The sequence below is a fragment of the Trichechus manatus genome, unplaced genomic scaffold (genome assembly GCF_000243295.1).
Source record: "Trichechus manatus latirostris isolate Lorelei unplaced genomic scaffold, TriManLat1.0 scaffold00097, whole genome shotgun sequence".
Classification (NCBI taxonomy): domain Eukaryota; kingdom Metazoa; phylum Chordata; class Mammalia; order Sirenia; family Trichechidae; genus Trichechus; species Trichechus manatus.
In genome coordinates, this window is record NW_004444033.1 from 7548219 (window position 1) to 7567844 (window position 19626).

The 19626-nt window shown below is 40.0% G+C and overlaps 1 protein-coding gene across 9 annotated transcripts in view; it reads right to left on the reverse strand.

The window, feature by feature from the left end:
* Positions 1 to 19626, reverse strand: part of CHCHD3 (coiled-coil-helix-coiled-coil-helix domain containing 3) — a 325632-nt gene that overhangs the window by 193650 nt on the left and 112356 nt on the right. For all 9 annotated transcript variants that reach the window (XM_023737121.1, XM_023737119.1, XM_023737122.1 and 6 more), the window contains one exon: positions 16937 to 17048. In XM_023737121.1, the coding sequence (XP_023592889.1) occupies positions 16937 to 17048 (112 nt within the window). The remainder of the gene's footprint in view (positions 1 to 16936; positions 17049 to 19626) is intronic.

Sequence of the window (19626 nt, forward strand, 5' to 3'; positions counted from 1 at the left end):
AGTATCTGGATTTTTATTCTACTAAATATCACACTGTGAACATTTCCCATGATGTTAACTAAAGCCTTAAAAATTTTATATTAATGACTGAATAAAAACCACAGACACATTCTTTCTTCAGAGATGTCAATATATTCACTCAGCAATGGTCCCGTTTGGCTCTAGGAGCCACTCAGATCATGTTTTGAATTTTATTATGAGACAACTATTTCTCCCTTATTTCTTAGTTACTGAGGAAAAGAAGTCTTACTGCAGTCTGCAAGCACATTAAAAAAAAAAAAAAAGTGTTGTCAAGTTGATTCTGATTCATGGCAATCCCATGTATGTCACAGTAGAACTGTGCTCATAGGGTTTTCAATGGGTGATTTTTCAGAAGTAGGTTGCCAGGCCTTTCTTCCAAGGCACCTCTGGGAGGATTTGAACCTCCAACCTTTAGGTTAGCAGCACAGCCCTTAACCGTGTACAAGACCCAGAGACTCCAAGCACAGTGAAGACCTCCCAAAATGAAAACACCTTGTCTAGTTAGCCTCTTTGGGCCTTACAAAATCTCCATAGGGACAACGTGCCAATCTAACAAACTAATATCTCACTGTGAAAATTGGCAGAGGAGTAGATGTACGCCTCTTCCTCAAATATCAACGAGCATCCTCTTTCCCCAGACAACATATGTGTATGTCAACAGCCAAACTAAAACCCCAGCACTCTTCCCCCATAATTCTATCTTGAGGGAGATGGAAATAACAAGAATTGCAGGCCAAATAGAGAAGAGGGTGAGGTCATGCCAAATTAGTGGAAAGTATATTTTGGGGGAGGCATAGCCTGGCAGTAGCATCAAATCACATCATGACTCCGCCTACACATAAGACTAGCTCTGTGCCCCCAAATTAGGTTCTGCTCACGTGGCAGAAACTTTGTCAACCTCCTGCAAAGTATGTACTACAATTCAGAAGAAAGAGCACCAAAGCCTTGTATCAAACTGTGAACACAGTAAGAACATTCCCCTAATACCCCGCTGCCTGTTACTTGCCTCTGCCCCGTCACCAGTGACGTGAGAACAGCAATGTCCTCTGTACAGCTCCGCCAACAGGACAGACAGTAACAGAAATGCATCGATGGATTTACAGCTGGCAGGGATCAATGTCTAGTTATTTTACAATTATTGATTAGGGAACTCAAACACGGTTTGCTACTTGCCAGACAAAAAGCTAAACCACCTCCCCCCCTTCATAACTCTTGAGAAAAAGCCAAAGAAACATGAAAACTGATGTATGCTGGAAACAGAGCATGCCAAGACAAGATTATAACCAACTCAAAACTGAGACACAAGTAACAAATGTATCTCCAGAAGAAGCTGGAGAAGCTCGCCGTCTTGGCAAGGTGCTCTCACGCGCAGAAACAACCTTTGTTGCAGTCGGAATTGACGGCGGCTTTTTCATTTCAAGTAAAAGATTTCTGTCAGGGTGAACATATTTTAATCCACCGTATGCATTGGTACCGTGTCATTTACAAGGACAAAACCCGACTACTTCAAGAATTGGCTTTTGTTGTGTCACTCCGCAGACGTGGTATACATGTTCCCGAGGCTCACAAAAAATATTCCAAGAGAGAAGAGAGGGTGCGGAGGCAGAAAGAAAATGCACGTGCAGAGCATATGTACAGCTATAGATATATCTTGGAATGGTGATCTACAAGATGGAGACATATAGCTAAAATATGCTGCATTCTAAAGGAGGATGTTATTTAGAACTTGTTCTTTTTGATGCCTTCAGGGTTGGAACTGAGCCAGTCTCTTTATAATATATTGAGTTCCTCAAGGACGTGAGAAAAAAACTAAGTTTGAAGCACCAATACACTCTCTTGTCAGCAGTGCATGACGGAATGATGGGGCACGTTCTAGAAACACCACCATCCATATGCTGCCAATTTAACACCAGGGGGTGGGGGGTGAGTGGGACAGGAAAAGATGAAAAATCTTGTCACAAGTAGGCAAGGCAGAAGATACAATGATCAAAAATTAGCAAACGATTCTCACTGAGTTGGAGAAATAAATGGAAAATAGAGTAAGCATTTGGAAAGATGGATCTTCGTTCAAACTGAAGAGGAACAAAAGGGCCTAATTCACTATAATACGGAAATGAAGAGCACTTAACTTCACAGCCATTTTTGAAAGGTATGTGGTTGCTATCAGTTGCTGTGGAGTCTCCAACTCGTGAGACTCCAGCTTACGGCAACCTTACGTGAAACAGAACAAAACGTGCGCTATCTCCAGGAACACTGGATGTTTGAGTCCACTGTTAAAAGATAACAAATTAGACTAATTTCTGGGTTTGTTTTTTTTTTTTTAATTTCATTGTATATATTTCTAAATGCTACAAAATCAAGTTTATTTTGCTAACAACGGTCAAAGTTTTCATTCTAAGCCAACAAACACATATAAGCAGAAAAATCCTACCCTCTTATTTCCAAGAAAAGGACCCCTCTCTCATTTTGACCCTTTCAATCCAGTGACTACCCGGCAGCATTTATACCCAGGCCTGTGACTAAATGTTTCTACTAATCAGAGTAAGTTTTCAATAACAAAAATCCAATTTAACCACGAAAATGGAAGCTTTCAACTTTAACTATTTTTCTTTTTTAAAAATGGAGATTTTTAATAACTAAAGGAAATTAAAATAGATGTGACTCTTAGAATTGGTAACCTATTCATAAAACAAAATTACTTTATGAAAAGTCAATTTATAAGTATATAGAACTTTGTGTTCTCTAAGAATGCCCATGTTTATATATTTATTCATCAAGGTAACACACTTGAAAGAGAAGGACATTAATGACCTTGTCCTCATTTTAAACAGATGGAAACAAAGTGCATAAAGAAAAGGAAGTAATTTGCCTAAGATTACATGGAGCAGTACCCGGGCGGGCAGGGGCGAAGAGAAGGCTATTTCAGATGAAATCATTGTTTAGAGAACTCTGTAGTAAAACAGGAACAAAGTTTACTCCCTAACATTTTTTTTATGCTACAACTCAGATGTCTGCTGCATTTCAAAGGTATGGGATCTATATAGTTGCATTTACCTTGTTTTCGTTCTGATTCATGAAAAGACCATGTCCAACACAACTATGTTTCCTCAACTCAGCCACAATATAGAATATCAATCTATATGTATGAATGAAACTCTTCACACCTCCCTTTTGACCATGCCACTTTCCTCTTTCCAAAACTCTAGCAATGACGGCAGAGACTCAGAAACTGAAGCTAACACAACATTCACCTTCATTCTGCTATTTGCGAATCATGTTCAAAATGGAATGTTAAGACCTGACACCTAAATGCAATGTATGATCGTAGACTGGATCCTGCATCAGGAGGAAGAATTGCTATACAAAAACATTACTGGGGCAACTGACAATATTGGAATCTGGATTAAAGATTAAAATATTGCATCAATGTTAAATTTCTTGATTTTGACAACTGTACTGTGGTTGTGTAAGAAACACACACTGACTTTTAAGGGGTAGATGTATTAAGGGGTAAACGGGCATGATGTCTACAACCCGTGTTCAAATGGCTCAGAAAATAATATGTATAGATATGGTTAACAAATACAAATATATACTTAGGTAGAAACAGAAGGATAAAGCAAGTGTGGCAAATGTTTGAAGATAGGTGAATAATCTGAGTTAAACTCTTACAACTTTACTTGCTACACTTACAGTTTTACTGTAGGCTGGAAATTATTTCAAAATAAAAAACTTAAGAAATGATTTTAAAATTCTAAATTCTTACAGTTTAAAACATACCTTTCCCATGTGCAACATAAATAAACTATACACACATTCATATATACACACCTAGTCTAGCAATGTTTAGCCTCAGCCTTTGATTTTTGCAGTAGTAGACTTACAGTGATTATCATTTACCAGCCTTTTTCGATCACTCTACCAGAGCTGGAAGAGAAGAACATGTTTTTTGAAAACAAACTAATTTTCTAATACGTTAATTAACCTGCTGTCAATAAGAATTTTTCTTAGGATTAGAAAGTGCAAGTGGGAAGTACATTAACAATCATATAACTGCATCCCAAAACCCTATGGAGCATAATTCTACTCTGCACACTTGGGGACTTCCTAAGTCAGAAACGACTTGACCACAATTAACAACAACAACATCTCAAAATTTTGTTTTTGTTTTTGTGTTTTTTTAACTTAACAAATCTCTAAAATGGTCAATGGCATATTTTTCAAACTATTCAGAGCTTGACTTTACAAGACAAATCTACAGAGTAGCTTCACTTTAATTTTCTCATAAAATTCAATGAAAATACGGCACACAAAATTGACTGAATCTAGTGTAATACTCAAGTGGACAATGATAACACATATTACATTTACCCTTAAAAATAACCTATTACAGCAAATACAGCTCCATTCTTCTGAACAAGCATCCTGTCAGATTAATGTATCTTTATTATACAGGAGGAAAAAGGACTGAATCATCTCTCATTTCCCCTGCAAAGAGAGAACTTACATTTCTCATAAAAAAGGGAAAGTTTCTGCCTTAATATATTAGTGTTCTTCTGAGGAAGAACCTGTTGCTGTCAGTTGATTCCGACTCACAGCGATCCTATAAGACAGCGTAGAACTGCCCTATAGGGTTTCCAAGGAGTGGCTGGTGGAATTAAACTGCTGACCTCTTGGTGAGCAGCCCAGCTCTTAACCAAAAGAGGGGGATGGCAACTGCTACAAACCACTTCCTTTGGTACTGTATCAACCACCTCTTCCAAAGTATGGCAGACCGCAGCAACCATTTCTTTTAAAATAAGAACATGCTAAAATGACTTTATGTAAGTATACAGTAACACTTAATTGACCAGTATCCTTTGCAATGTAGGGATTCACAGAAGTTAATTTTTTGGAATACTGACATTTACTGCTTGAAGTGCCAAAACTTTTAAAATTCAAAACGGTTTAGATGGAAACTTTAGTTCTAACATATATGCTTTCAAACAGATCATTCTTAATCCCTGACAGTGTTACCATTATCAATCCACTATGCAATAACACCACAGAGTGGTGAAGGCCACCTGACTCTCCTTAGTAGACCCATAAAGCTATGATTTCTTTCACTTTCTGTGCCTGCTCATCCTTTGCAAGGTTATTTGGCTGCCTTTTTTTATGTTTGCAGAAGTTTCTGCTTTGTCTATGTGCCAGTCCCTAACAGTCTCCTAACCCTTTCTAATATAATGGATTCACTCCACTACAGGTTAAAAAAAAAAAAAAGTAGCTAAATTGTGCCCAAAATAAGATGACCTAAGTGCTGGAACTCTGAGCAGCAGCCCGGCTTGCACTCTGTGTGACCTTAGGTTCCCAGTCTCTGAACATTTGTTTCATCATCTTGAAAAGTAATGATAGATGTGCCATCCATATCAAGCATTTATTAACTTCATATGAGACCCTGGATTTGTAAGCTCTTGGTTAAATGAAAAGTACTAAAAACATTATCAATTGTTTTTTGTCATGGTACTGATTATTAATAAAGCTAAAGAGTTTTATGATGTTTCCTAGAAACTCTATGATTCCTTTTGGGTTTAGAGCAATGGTCCAGGAGGTGCGCCTGAAAGTCAGATGTGTAAACTCTAAATAAGTAAGACAAATTTAAAACAGGTGTATAATTTAGGCTAAGAAAACTATAAAAGGATTAATGTTTAATTTCTAAGCAGAAAATGTACAAAGTAGGTCTCATAATCCCCAATAAAACTGGCCCCATGACACTGATTGGCGCTCTTTCTTGGCAAGAGATTATTATACACAAACCGGGGATTAAATTTTCAGTCAGTATTTGAAACAGGCAGAGGACAGTCAGATACAGAAGTACAGAACTTGGAAGTCATTTATCATTAAAGATGGAGATGGGAAAAGCTAGCCTAGAAAACTCTTGTAAACTTTTAATCTAATAACAAATTTCTATGACAATGAAGACACCTGGTAAGTTTACCAGAAGTAATCACAAATTATTGGTGCTGATCATTCTATATATTTTGAAAATAGCTTGGTGCTGTCTGAATAAATCATATTCTGCCTGGGGCTATGTAGCTTACCTCGAATTATTTCAGAATCATCTAAAATGACTCATTTTTCCATTAAAATGATGAATGGGCTAAATGAGGTATGTAATAAATACTGCAGGTTTGTAAACAGATTCCTGCTCTCTAGAGAACGGAGGCCTTACTTCATTTGGTAATTCTGCCCCTCAGTGTTTTCAGGAGAAGTCATCCCTAAAATACAGTTCGTGAAGAAAAAGAGTAGAGAAAGTCACATTGGAACAAAATGGCGAACATCTTTATGATTAAGGGAATAACCTAGGGTACATGAAAATAACCCCCCCACCCCCAGCAGAGAACAGCTCAGAACACCAAGAAACACAGAAAGAGCCTCACTAAGTGTTTAGGATTCCTGTCCAAGCAGTAAAAGCTGGGATATATAAAAGAAATAAATATCAACCTGTTTGAGAATGTTCAACATTTGAAGCACTGAACGTCCGATAAACAAAAATGAAGCAGATCTCACGGCACATGCTAAGTCACATAGTAAACAGTGTGGCTATTCAATTCACCACTGAATTCGCTAAATCACAGGTCCACACACAATGGCTGAAAGTGATCACCCAAGGCTGTATCAGAACTGACAGTGGAGAACTTCCAGGAAAACGAACGGGAAAGGCTGGTGTTGAACAGAAGGAAGCTCATCTGCCTAACAGTCTCATTCACAAAATAATACACAAACCCTTCTTTGGGATCTGTATGGACCGGCAGATTGGACTGTGCTCATACTAAACTTTTAATTTGTTACAGGTTAGAACAAACATGGAGGGCCATATTTCTTTGCCTCTTCAGTAGGAAATGAGATTATGATGTCGGTTCAATAAAACTCCAAGGCCTTAATGACAGTTCATTTCAGCCCAGGCAGTGTAGCACATATGTTAACAATAAATGCCAGGTCATTATCAAGAGATGGAATTATAACCAGCCCTTCGCACCTTAGTTATCTATGGATTTCTACCCAGTGCTCTCCGTACCTCACCTTGACACCCGTGATGACCCAAGTGATGGAATGTCAATAGCTATTTATGGCTGGGCTACCAAAGAGGACACCACTCAAAAAGAGTTGACCTAAGCCAACTGGTTTGTAAGCAACTGATGCATTTTTTAAAGTACTTTCTAAAATGAAAGTATGACAACACATTCGAAGCAGAGCTGCTCCTCCCAGCTGCCTCTAAATAAGACTAACGGTTCGTAAGAACATCAATAGCAATACAGTCACGTGTCGTTCAATGTCCACGATATGTTCTGTGAAATAGGACACTATGTGACTGGGACATTGGGTGATCACCGTATTATACACTTAGCAAAGCTATATGAGATACCTTTTGTTTCACTTTCAAATCGATTCCCCTTTGCTTCATGCTGCTGCTATCACTAGTAATGGTTCTGCTGCGTTTGGGAGCCATGATGCACTTCACGGTAGTATTTTCAAAAGAAATTAAACAGAGATAACGCTACAACACTCAAGAGACACTCGATACATGAGATTGGATGCTGCCACCTACAAATCGAAGCATACACTGTTATACAATAAACTTGTTATTTCTAAGAAGGGAGAGTTCACATTAAAATAACTATAGAAAGTACAGTACAGGACATACATAAGCCAGTAACATATGCGTTTATTATGTCTACCAAGACATGTGTGCTACAGGTTATATATGTGCTGCACCATTATACACGTGGCAATGCAATCACCTTGTATACAGGAGACATGAGATATGCGTGCTGCGTGCAAGAAGCTGTTGCATTTGCTACGTCTGATTGTGTCCGCTACGTCCCATTCTCCGATCGGGATTTCTGAACTCTCTTATACCCTCATGGGACCACGGACGTACATGCAGTCAGATGTTGCCCGAATCAACGTTATGCAGCACATGACTGTATTACCAACTGGTTGTGTCTTCTCTAATCACTTTGTCAACAAGGTCCCCCAGTCTGACACAGTTCCTTGCAGAAAGGCAATGCAAGTGAACTGCAGTCACCTTTACATTGCGCTCCCTGGCCAGACTTCCCAGTCTTGGCAGCATGACTCAATTCCACCACCAGAAGAAAGCTTCACCTCTCCCCTCCAGCCCCCTCCATATCCGGTCGGCAGGACATCATGCTTCTTAAGGCTATTTGCTAATGTTAAGATCCTCACTATTTCTGCCAACCTGCAGGAGGAGGACGGGTTTAACAATGAACATTTGAGGAAGTCAGGCATCTGGGTAAGTTTTCAGGATACAGGCAATCTTTAAATCTTTAACGGCAGTCATATTCATTCTTTGGGCTCTTAACACAAAGCCCAGGCTGGCAAATTGAAATAAAACGTGTTCCTCCCTTCCTGCTTCAGAAGCAAACAAATACACCCGAAGCTGCCTGCCACTCCATGGTGTCTTTGATGAACAGTCTCTTCATAGGGCCATGTGCATTCCAGCTGACAGCAATAATGCTGCTGTAACACACACAGGACGTGGGGCACGCACATGATAACAAAGAGCACAGAGGGAGAAAATGGGATGCAAAGGCTTTGTCCTGGGCACTATAACGGCCTCCTGAACCCAAGCAGACAGGCGCGGAAGGACGCCGCTGTTTCTTCTCTTCTGTCTTGGAGGACTCTGCCCTTTGAATTTCCTGGCATGCTATTAGCAAAGCAAGAGTTTAAAAAGACAGGACCTGCAGATGGATCCCAGATCCCAGTCTCACCAATAACACTGAGGAAAATGTCTCACACCTAAGTCACTTAAATCCTTCAAACATAAAGTGAAAGTTCTTTATCTAAATAGTCCCAAGGGCAAAAGTTCAAAATAATTAAATTCACTTTTGGCATTCAAAACAAAATGATACTCTATGCATATCCAAAAATGGGGGCTTAGTGTCAATGGCAAGAAAACCAACACATGGCATATATAACCAGAGGGTGGATGTTAATAGAGGTTAAAATAAAGAAGTAAACTGCACAAAACAATGCAACATTAAATAAAAATTATTTTTAAGTGCCCAGTGAAACAACCCCAGATTAACAGCTGTTACCTGGCAACTTCATCCTGCTGGCTAATCTTAATGGGTATAAAACAAATCCAAGTAACCATTCTTTCGTTCCTTTACATAGACCTTTTGAGCATGACCCATGTTGATCGGTTCAAATTTACAACCCCCAATTGTATTCCCTGCCCTTGGGCAGAACCTCACTCGTGTTTGGCCAGCAGTGGTATTCTTATCTATTTCCTTTAATTTAGTCATTTTCCTCTATACCCCAAATTTAAAACCCTCTTCCCTTTTACCATGAAATTTCAACTGTCACAGTTTGAAGCACAAACAAAACACAGAACTCAAGAACACACAGCACAAAACCAATCAATTCTTCTTCTGGATTGCTTCACTGGGACATTTCAGACAAAAAGGAAACTGGGGATGAAAAGTGACATTTTTGTGAAACATCCTTAAATTTGCAAAAAGAAAATACACGCATTCACACAGCATAGTTTTTAATGCCATTTTTTCTAAATAGCATGAGGTTTTACCAATTTAAAAAGTATGATACAGCAGCAAAGACAAGACAACCCAAGGTAAGAACGATGGCCCCCCAGCCTCACACTTGCCTGGAGACTCTTCGAGAGAAAGCAATCAGATGGAATTCATCTTCGCATCCAGCAACAAAGAGTGTCGGCACACACTAACCAGACAACCTGCTGCCGTCAGGGTTTCTAAGGATGTAATCCTGACAGAAGTAGACTGCCATATCTTTCTCCCACGGAGCCTCTGGCGGGTTCGAACCACCAAAGGCCGGCAGCCAAGCACTTAACCACTGCGCCACTAGAGCTCCTTTCCTCAAACAGAATAAATGTTTAATAAATTTGTCATGGAGGGGAATGCGGAAAGAGACCAACATGCCCAATGACCTGACTAATGATCTAGTCAAGAGTTGAACAAAATAATTAGCACGGTGTCTTGGGCAAGACCTTTCGTCAGTTCTAGAGTGAAGAAGTCACACTTCACAGTATACACTGAAGACAAGACTTTTTTTAATTGATCACTATTTTTTCTATTTAAAATCATGCAGAGTTGCTGGTACTAGAAACCTTGGACTTACCATGACTCTTCTCTCGACCGTTCAAAACTAAATTCCTAATTAAAACAGACTCAGGGCAACCCCATGTATGTCAGAGTAGAACTGTGCTCCATAGGGTTTTCAGTGGCTGATCTTCCAGAAATAGATCACCAGGACTTTCTTCTGAGTTACCTCTGGATGGACTCGAACCTCCAACCTTTCAGTTAAACAGCTGACCACATCAACCATATATACTACCTCATAAACTCATTACCATCGAGTCGATTCCAATTCATAGCAACCCTATAGGACAGAGTAGAACTGCCCCATGGGGTTTCCAAGGCTGTAATCTTTATGGAAGCAGACTGCCACATCTTTCTCCTGCGGAGCATCTGATGGGTTCAAATCGCCAACTTTTCGGTTAGCAGCCACATGCTTAACCACTGCACCTTCAGGGCTCCCTCTGTGCCTGCTATCAGTGCTCTGATTCAGGTGCCATCTGTTCTCATCTGGGTTACTGCAAAGCTTCCTAACTGGTCTTTGCTTCCAGTCACTTCCTCCTCCACTGTATCCTTCACACTTTGGTAGGCTGAGCTATCAAAATGCCCGTCCAACCACTTCCTTTTCCCTGGTAACTATTCCATGTATACAGTCCAGGTTTCTTTACCTGGCATACATGGTCCTCCGTGATATCAGCCCCATCACCCGGCAATGCTCTTTTTACCCTGTCCTCCCCATTCAGCAACTTCTTGTAGGTCCCTACAAGGTCCCCACACCTCCACGTCTCTGTCTGCAACATCCTAGGCTGCACTCCATCCCAACTCCTCAACCTTGCTTGCTGATTCCTACACACACTTACAGATTCAGCTCAGGCATCACTTCCCCTAGGAAATCTTTTCCATTCTTCCCCACCTCCAGGGCTTGAGTAGATTCAATTATTTATTTATTCAATCGGCATGTATTTATTGACTGCTTACTATTTGCTAGGCACCGGCATTTATTAGACACTCAAAGGTGCATCGAAGGAATCAATGCAGGCATAGCAGTGAGTTAAAAACAAAAACAAAGCCCCTGCTTTCACAAAGTGAGAATCCGCACAGCTCCATAATGGACTTCTTGTTGTTGTTAGGTGCCGTCAAGACAGTTCCAACTCACAGTGACTCCGCTGGTATTTGAATACAGGTGGCATAGCTTCCAGCATCACAGTAACACGCAAGCCCCCACAGTATGACAAACCGACAGGACACGTGAGGGCTAATGGACTTAGTACTTTTAAACATTATTTTTAATGCATCTGTCTTCACAGTATACTGGGAATTCTTTAAGGACGGGATTGTGTCTTTTTCTGTTACATATCCTTACTGCCTAACAATGCCCTTCATACAGCAAGCCCTCAATAAGAGATCTGCCCAAAGACAGAAAGAAAGAAAAAACCTCATATTTAGGTTTAGAAGCTCCAGAATGTTTAAGTAAATATCTCCAAATTGAGGCCTCTATTAAACTTTAGATAAAGAGAGAAAACGCGAGATAGTTCTGTGATGGTAACGAGAAATGACTAATATTAAACTAGCATAATTTAATAAGACAGAAAAAAAGAATGAATCAAAATTTTAATTGGCATTCTAAAAACAGATCAAATATAAACTGTAAAGTAAAAAAAAAAAAAAAAAAAACACCCACTACTCTTGGTGCAATAGTTGAAGGCTCAGCTGCTAAATGAAAGGTTGGCAGTTCAAACCCACCCAGTGGCTTCTCAGGATAAAGAGCTGGCGATCTGCTCCTGTAAAGATTACAGCCTAGAAAACCCCATGGGGGAGTTCTACTCTGTCACATGGGGTTCCTATGAGTCAGAATCAACTCGACAGCACCTAAGAACAACAATTGTTTAATGTAAAATAATTTAATGACACAGTAAACATTAGACTTAATATGTGTGAGATCTTAAAGATAAACGAAATGTCCAGTCACAGTAACTTTACAGGTTTCCTGGTGCTGTTCCATTTAAGTCGTCTTCATTCTTTACAGGGGTGCTTTCCTGATCCTAAGAAACACACCTTTAATGGGAATTTTAGTTAACATTTTCATATGGGTAAAACTGAGCAAGCTGCCTCTCCAAAACCTCTAGGTACGATCAGCTGATTGAAACGCTGGCACTAGTTAGTGAAAGGGGCAGGAAGAAGCCAGACTACCAGAATCTACGGCAGGATCAACAGCTTCCCCAGCTAAAGCAATTCTTACAAAGGGAAAGCTCTGATCCGATCCTATTTTAAAACTTCAACTACAGGGCCACTGTAACTTTGCCCTTCCAAGAGTTTCGATAAAGCTGGCTGCTATAACAACTGCGGGAAGTCAAGCCTGGAACTCATCTAAGGAGAGGGCAGTCTAAATGTCAACGGGTCGTGGGTGGAGGAAGATGGGGAGGGGACAGGGAGTTAGTGTTATTTCACAGTACCAACATCACATAAGGTTTTTTCTTCCCCGGTTCTCCTGAAAGACAGCTTTCCAATTACTTCAAATGTGTGAAACCCAGCCTTTACTTTCTTGCTGGCTGCAACATTTGGGTTCTAAATAAAGACGAGCAAATCAATGTTGGGCCATCACTCAGAGTCCCATATGTTAGGGTCAAGAACGGCAGCAAAAGGGGTCCAGAACTCATAGCAGAACAATGCTACATTCTTGGGGTGTCTCTCCCATGAATCATGGGTCGGGGGTTTCCCAAACCTTCCCCAGGTGGAGATCAGGGAACTAGGGTACAATAGTCAGCTTGCAGGCACTTTCCACACCACACAATTCTGTCTTAGCAGGTAGTGAGGTGCAGAATTGGGAAACCTAAAAGCTGGCATGCAATATATACCTGGCGGGGGAAAAGGCAGAAGGAACAATATACCCCTAAACACTATTACACATGACAGAACAACAATGATGCTTATTTCCTTAGTAATTTTTACTTTTCCAAATTTTCTATAATATCCATACACTACTTTAATAATTATGGGGAAATTCCATGAAATACATTCAATCATGAATAAGTGATCACACAAATAAATATTTACTGATATAGAAGACATTACCATATAATTTTTTTTTACTGTGAAGGTGATTGTAAGAATTATACAAAAGTCTGTATATTACTATGTTAGGAGAAATACATTTACACATATCAATATAAATGTTTTCATACAGAATTCATAGAATGTGAAAAGGAATATAACAACTACAAACCAAATGTTAACAGTAATTATCAAAGACCACAGCCTGCGGTATGGATTACACCTCAACAAAAAGAAAGCAAAAATCCTCACAACTGGAACAATAAGCAACATCATAATAAACAGAGAAAAGATTGAAGTTGTCAAGGATTTCCTTTCACTTGGATCCACAATCAACACCCATGGAAGCAGCAGTCAAGAAATCAAAGGACACACTGCAATGAGCAAATCTGCTGCAAAAGACCTCGTTAAAGTGTTAAAAAACAAAGATGTCACCTTGAAGACTAAGGCGCGCCTGACCCAAGCCATGGTGTTTTCAATCACCTCATATGCGTGTGAAAGCTGGACAATGAATAAGGAAGCCCAAAGAACTGATGCCTTTGAATTGTGGTGTTGGCGAAGAATATTGACTATACCATGGACTGCCAAAAGAACAAATGTCTTGGAAGAAGTACAGCCAGAATGCTCCTTTGAAGCAAGGATGGTGAGACTTCATCTCACATACTTTGGACACATTATCAGAAGGTATCAGTCCCTGGAGAAGGACATCATGCTTGCTAAAGGAGAGCGTCAATGAAAAAGAGGAAACCCTCGACAAGATGGACTGACGAAGTGGCTACAAGGATAAGCTTAAGCATAACAATGATTGTGACGATGGCACAGGACTGGGCAGTGTTTCACTCTGTTGTACACAGGGTCACTATTGAGTCAGAACTGACTCAACGGCACCTTACAACAACAGTGGTAATTTGAATGATTCTAACTTTTTTTTATTGAATTCATTTTCTGATCTTTTTCCAAGGAATATGTATGTCTTCTGTAATAAATAATAACAATAAAAGGGATAACTTTGTTAGTAAGTTGGGAGTCATCAGGGACCTAATTGCTGTAGGCAGCCATGGTACAGTGGACAAGACACTGCCACTCAGCATCTAAGAACACTCAAGCCAGGAAGGGGCGCTCTGACTCAGCGATAACCCCACTGAATAAATCCTACTTTATCCTCTACGTGCTTTGAGGGCTCTATTTGGCCGATATTAGGACAGATGCTGAAATTCAGGAGTTGTGAGTACTGTAATTTGCCACCTATGCCACAGAACTCTAGAAGTGGTAAAGAGATCACAAAACAGAATATACAATGTCAGTTTCTTATGCTTAACCTGCTAAACAAAAAACATAGAAGGGCAATAGACAGGATTTATTAGATACAAAGAGAAAATGGGCTGAAGATACGCTATTCCAACCAAACCACATTACATAATGTTTTAGTTACTATTGGGTAAGAAATCTGTCTGTACTTCCACCTTTTTTGTGCTCATCTCCCCTCTTATTATGTCTTGTCACGTGCACGTGTGTTTAGTGAGTTTTTTTTAATTCCACTCTTGCTCGTCTCCATGAACAATATTGCAAATTTAGGTAAAGAGAAGTTGAGAGAAAAGTGTCTCAGGGATAAGAAGTAATAGGGCCAAAGCTGGGGCACTAAGGAAAAAGCCACCAAGGATTCTTTTGCTCACTGGAAACTAGGACTCTTGCGCCCCCCACCCCCCTACCACCCTCCTCAGACATGAGCACTATGAACCGTCTCCACTCCATCCTAGCCTTCAACTTGGGAGACTAACAGTCATGAAAATGACTTTTCAACCCACTGGTCTTTTTTTTTTTTCAACTTCCTCAAAAAATCCCTCCAGCTTAGAAGCACAGCAGATGTAATCGATTGAATTACCTCATGTGTAACATCCTTAGTTTTGAGATTATTCCGCTTTCAGGACCCCAGGCCCTCCTTCCACCTCTTGCTCCCTCAGGTCCCCTCAGCGCAAGTGCTGCCCTCACAATGGCTGCCAGTCAGCCCTGAGCATGTCTTAGTCCCGCACCTCAGTTCTGGATCACTGCAATCCAGATCAGCCACTGAAGAAATGGATTCATTACACACTCACTTGCTTTTACTTTCTCTATTTGCATGTTGTCCTAGGTTAGCCTCTCAAAGAAATGACCAAGGTAAAAAACAGGAAAGAACTTAAGTGACCCTTTTCTTACACATTTTCAATGATTCCCAGTGGCCTGCTGAACTAGGGACAGCCCCCTCCCACCTGCATTCAGAGTCCTCCACTCTGTGGTCCCACCTGTCCCTCCAGTGAGTTCCCAACTGGGTCCAATGAGCAGTTACACCTGGGTTCCTAGGAAGGCTGTGGTGGGGCTGAGCAGTCAGGACTCAAGGCTTCAACCAGGCAGCTCCACGCTTCTCCCACAATGGGAAAGTGGTTAGCAAATTATGTTACATCCAGAGGACAGAATGTTATCTGGCCATTAAAAGTACATTTTAGAAGGATGTTCAGCGATACAAGAAAATGTTGATGATGCTAAACACGATACGCAACATTATCCAAATTCTCAAATATGTAACGCTGCTGCTGTTGCTGTTGTTGTTAGGTGCCCATCAACTTAATTTTCGATTCAGCGACCCCATGTGACACAGTAGAACTGCCCATAGGGTTTTCTAGGCTGTCATTGTTAGGGGAGCAGATCACTAGCTTCCTCCAATGGAGTTTGAACTGTCAACCTTTTGGTTAGTACTCGAGCACTTAACCATTGTGCACCCGGGACTCCTAAACATGTAATAAACAACAAAAAAAAAACCCATTGCTGTCCACTGGATTCTAACTCATAGTGACCCTGAAGGACAGAGTAGAACTGCCCCAAAGGGTTTTTTCAAGGAGAGGCTGGTGAATTCGAACTGCCGACCTTTTGGTTAGCAGCCAAACGCTTAATCACTATACCACCAGGGCTCCAAAAAATGTAACAGGCTACTAAAAAAAAAGTAGTCTAGAGGGGGAACTTCGAATCCATCAGCCGCTCAGCAGGAGAAAGATGTGGCAGTCTGCTTCCGTACAGATTACTGCCTTGGAAACCCTGTGGGGCAGTTCTACTCTGTCCTACGGTGTCACTATGAGTCGGAATCGACTCAAAGGCAATGGGTTACAGGAGAACACACTCTAATGGACACCACGTTACATCAGAATGGCACACTGATGGGTGCCTTTTACGTTTACTTCTTTCTACTGATCATTTTTTAAAGCACATTTATGTATCTTGTCTTTTAAAATATTAAAAAAGATTTTCTGTAAAAAAAAAAATTTCTTTTCTTAAAAAAGATTGTTCTCCAAAACCCTTGCTCTACTTCTCCCCCTTTCTGAAGCTCAGAAAGTGACGGATCAAACCTCAGCCACCTTTGCTGGAGTCTTCCCAGACTAACACCCAGCAGCTGCCAGGAGGGAGAGAAAGGCTAGGCTGCTGGCCCATTGGTTTCACATACTACACTGAACCCAGAGCAAGCCGGGGAGAAAGCAAACAAACATCCCTTCAGGCAAGATGCAGGTGGTGTCTGCGTGTTGATCTTTACTTCAATACTTCTCAAGTTGCTTGTTGGTTAATCTGAACAAATTGCCAGCTACTTGTAAAAAGCAAAATCAAGAAAATCTAAGCAAAGAGAACATGAATACTAGCAACATTACAAGCTGGCAGGGAGTACTTAGCTTTTCCCAGACATCCCGAGTTCCTTGTGGGCGAGAAATTTCTACTGAATCTTTCATACTCACCAGGTGCTTGGCCCTGGAGCGTTCCTCTTCGCTGGAAATCCTCTCTCGGAGGATAGCTCTGGTTAACTGCTCATGGGCGCTCTCCTGGTCCAGTTCTTTGCTTTGCTTTAGTCTGAAAAGACAAGCAAGGTCTAACTTAGAAAGATGACTTTATTTATTAGTTGGCATTATGGTTTTTTTAGTGAAATATTTAAACAAAAGACAGAAATACATGGCAATAAGTGTTAACAGCTGAAAACATCTTGGCCCATAATCCATCAAAAGCAATTATATTTTCTAGGAAATCCCCATGCAGCCTCTACCTGAATATTTAAAATAACAGAGTTTAAATAGCCCAAGAAACTTAGCAATCTGACTGCTAAACCTATCTAAGTTGTACGAAGTTCTTAAGTAAAGTTGAAACTTGCCCACCTAAAAATTGTTTCCCTGGTGCCTCCATGTGCCCTCTGGAGATGTCAGTAATAAATCTAATTACCAAGCCTATCTACATGACAAGTATTTGAAGGTAGCCATCATCTTCCCTTCAAAACTGTCTCAACTCAAATATTTATTGAGCACACCCCAGGCACTGTGAGAGGCACTGAGGCGCCATGGTGGACAGGTCCCCATCCTGAGGACCTTACGTTACAGTAAGGCAGGTAGACATTAAAGTATCAATAACACAAGTAAGATGTCTCTTCTCCCAGTTAATTACCCCCATTTGCCAACAATTCTCATATTCAAAAATGGCTAGACCTCCCAACAGCGTGGCTCCTCATTTCTAGAATAACTCCAACTGGTCCCTGCCAGAGGTGTATCTAGGGTATGGCAGGGATGGCACGTGCCCTGGGCACCACTTACCCCACCCCCAGTGGCAGAGCGCGTGTCAGTAGGCAGTTTCTATTCACAACAGGCGCTATTTTCCATAGACGCACCTCTGACTGAGCCCGAAACTAAACATAACACTCCAAACGTGGTCTAACAGAGTAAGACACAACTTTACATCCCTGACTCAGCACACAATAATAATCCTATTAATGAGGCCTAAGATTGCATTAGGTATATCAGTAACCTCATTACCACAATTAGATCATATTAAGTTACAACCCACTAAAACCCCTCATTGTGCATGATGAAGATAAATTGCTTTGGCACCGATTTTCACCATAGTGCCTGGCACATAAAGCCATTCAGTAATCACCGAATACAGTACATTCCAGTCTAATCTCATGGACAAAGATCTTCTGACTGCCTTCTCTGCTTCAAAAGAATAACCCCCCTATACTATCATACTCCTAAAGGTGTAAGCTGTGCTTTAAAAGGAAAAGGTAAAATTGATACGTTGGTGTGAGTGAAACTCTGAATGAGATCTATTTCGTAAGTATGAATGATGAGCACTAAATTCAACTCACACTGGCCTATCAAATTTTAATTTTATTATGATTCTTGAAAAGAACTAAAGATAATATTTTGTTCCTATTTTTAAATTTCTACATCATCCTGATCTTCTGGAATTCTACGAAATCAGTTATAACACGTAAAATCACCTTGTAAAATATATGTCAAAGTGATAATTCTTTTCCCCTAAAAATTAAACCTGTGTGTTTTTGAGTCTTAAGATAAAGAATCATCGGAAACAAATGAAAACCTGCACTTTGAAATTCTCTACTGCAAAAGTAACCTACAGGAAACTTTTCTTTAAGTAGTAAGTATAACTACACTTAAACCAAATTTCCCTAAATTATTTCAAAAAGACCATACAATAAACTCAGCAACATCAATAACATCAATGCATAAATGATGCTGGACATGTATAATTAAGATAACAGCAATAATTAGAAATCATGTCACTTCTTTAGGTCGGCAGCCCTCTGTGATCCACAAACCAGCAGCAGCTGCCTCACCTACGAAGGTGTTAGTAAAAGGCAAATTCTCCGATACCACCCTACACCTACTGAATTAGAAACTCTCAAGTGGGCCCAGCAACTGTTTTTTAATAAGCCCACAGGTGATTCTCATGCATGCCCTCAATTACCAAAATCTGCTTTCACCCAGATGAATCCTGAAAATGTATAAAAAGAGACCCACGTTGAAAATGAAGTGCCTCATAACAGGATATTCTCTCCATAACTGCTGAGGTTATTATATCAAATTATGCAACTATGTATTTAAAACAATTTTACAGGAATACCATCTGCAAGTAAAAGACTGTATCTTACAAGTAAGGTGGAAACGAAAATAAAATAAAATTTAGTATCAATTATTGAGTGCTTAGTATGTGTCAAGCACTATGCTAGGCACTTTACGTATGTAAAGCTTTTATACAAAATTACATTATTTATTAGTTTATCAACATAAAATGAATTCTATAAAACTAGATTTTCTCGTATCTATATTTGGCATAACAAACTTTAAAGCACTGTTTATTTTAACAATAATGACTTTTTTTTTCTTTTTTTCGTATTTTATGGTACTTCAGGTGAAGGTTACAGAACAAATAGTTTCTCATGAAACAGTAGTACACGTTGTTTTATGAGATAGGTTAACAACCCCACAACATATTAACCCTCTAACTTCTCAACCTTTTTTTCTTTTGGTGAAAATACACATAGCCAAAGATAAACCGTTTCAAAAATTTCTACATACACAGTTCAGTGACATTGACTACGCTCTTCCAATTGTGCTGTTATTCTCACTTAAGATGAAGGCTT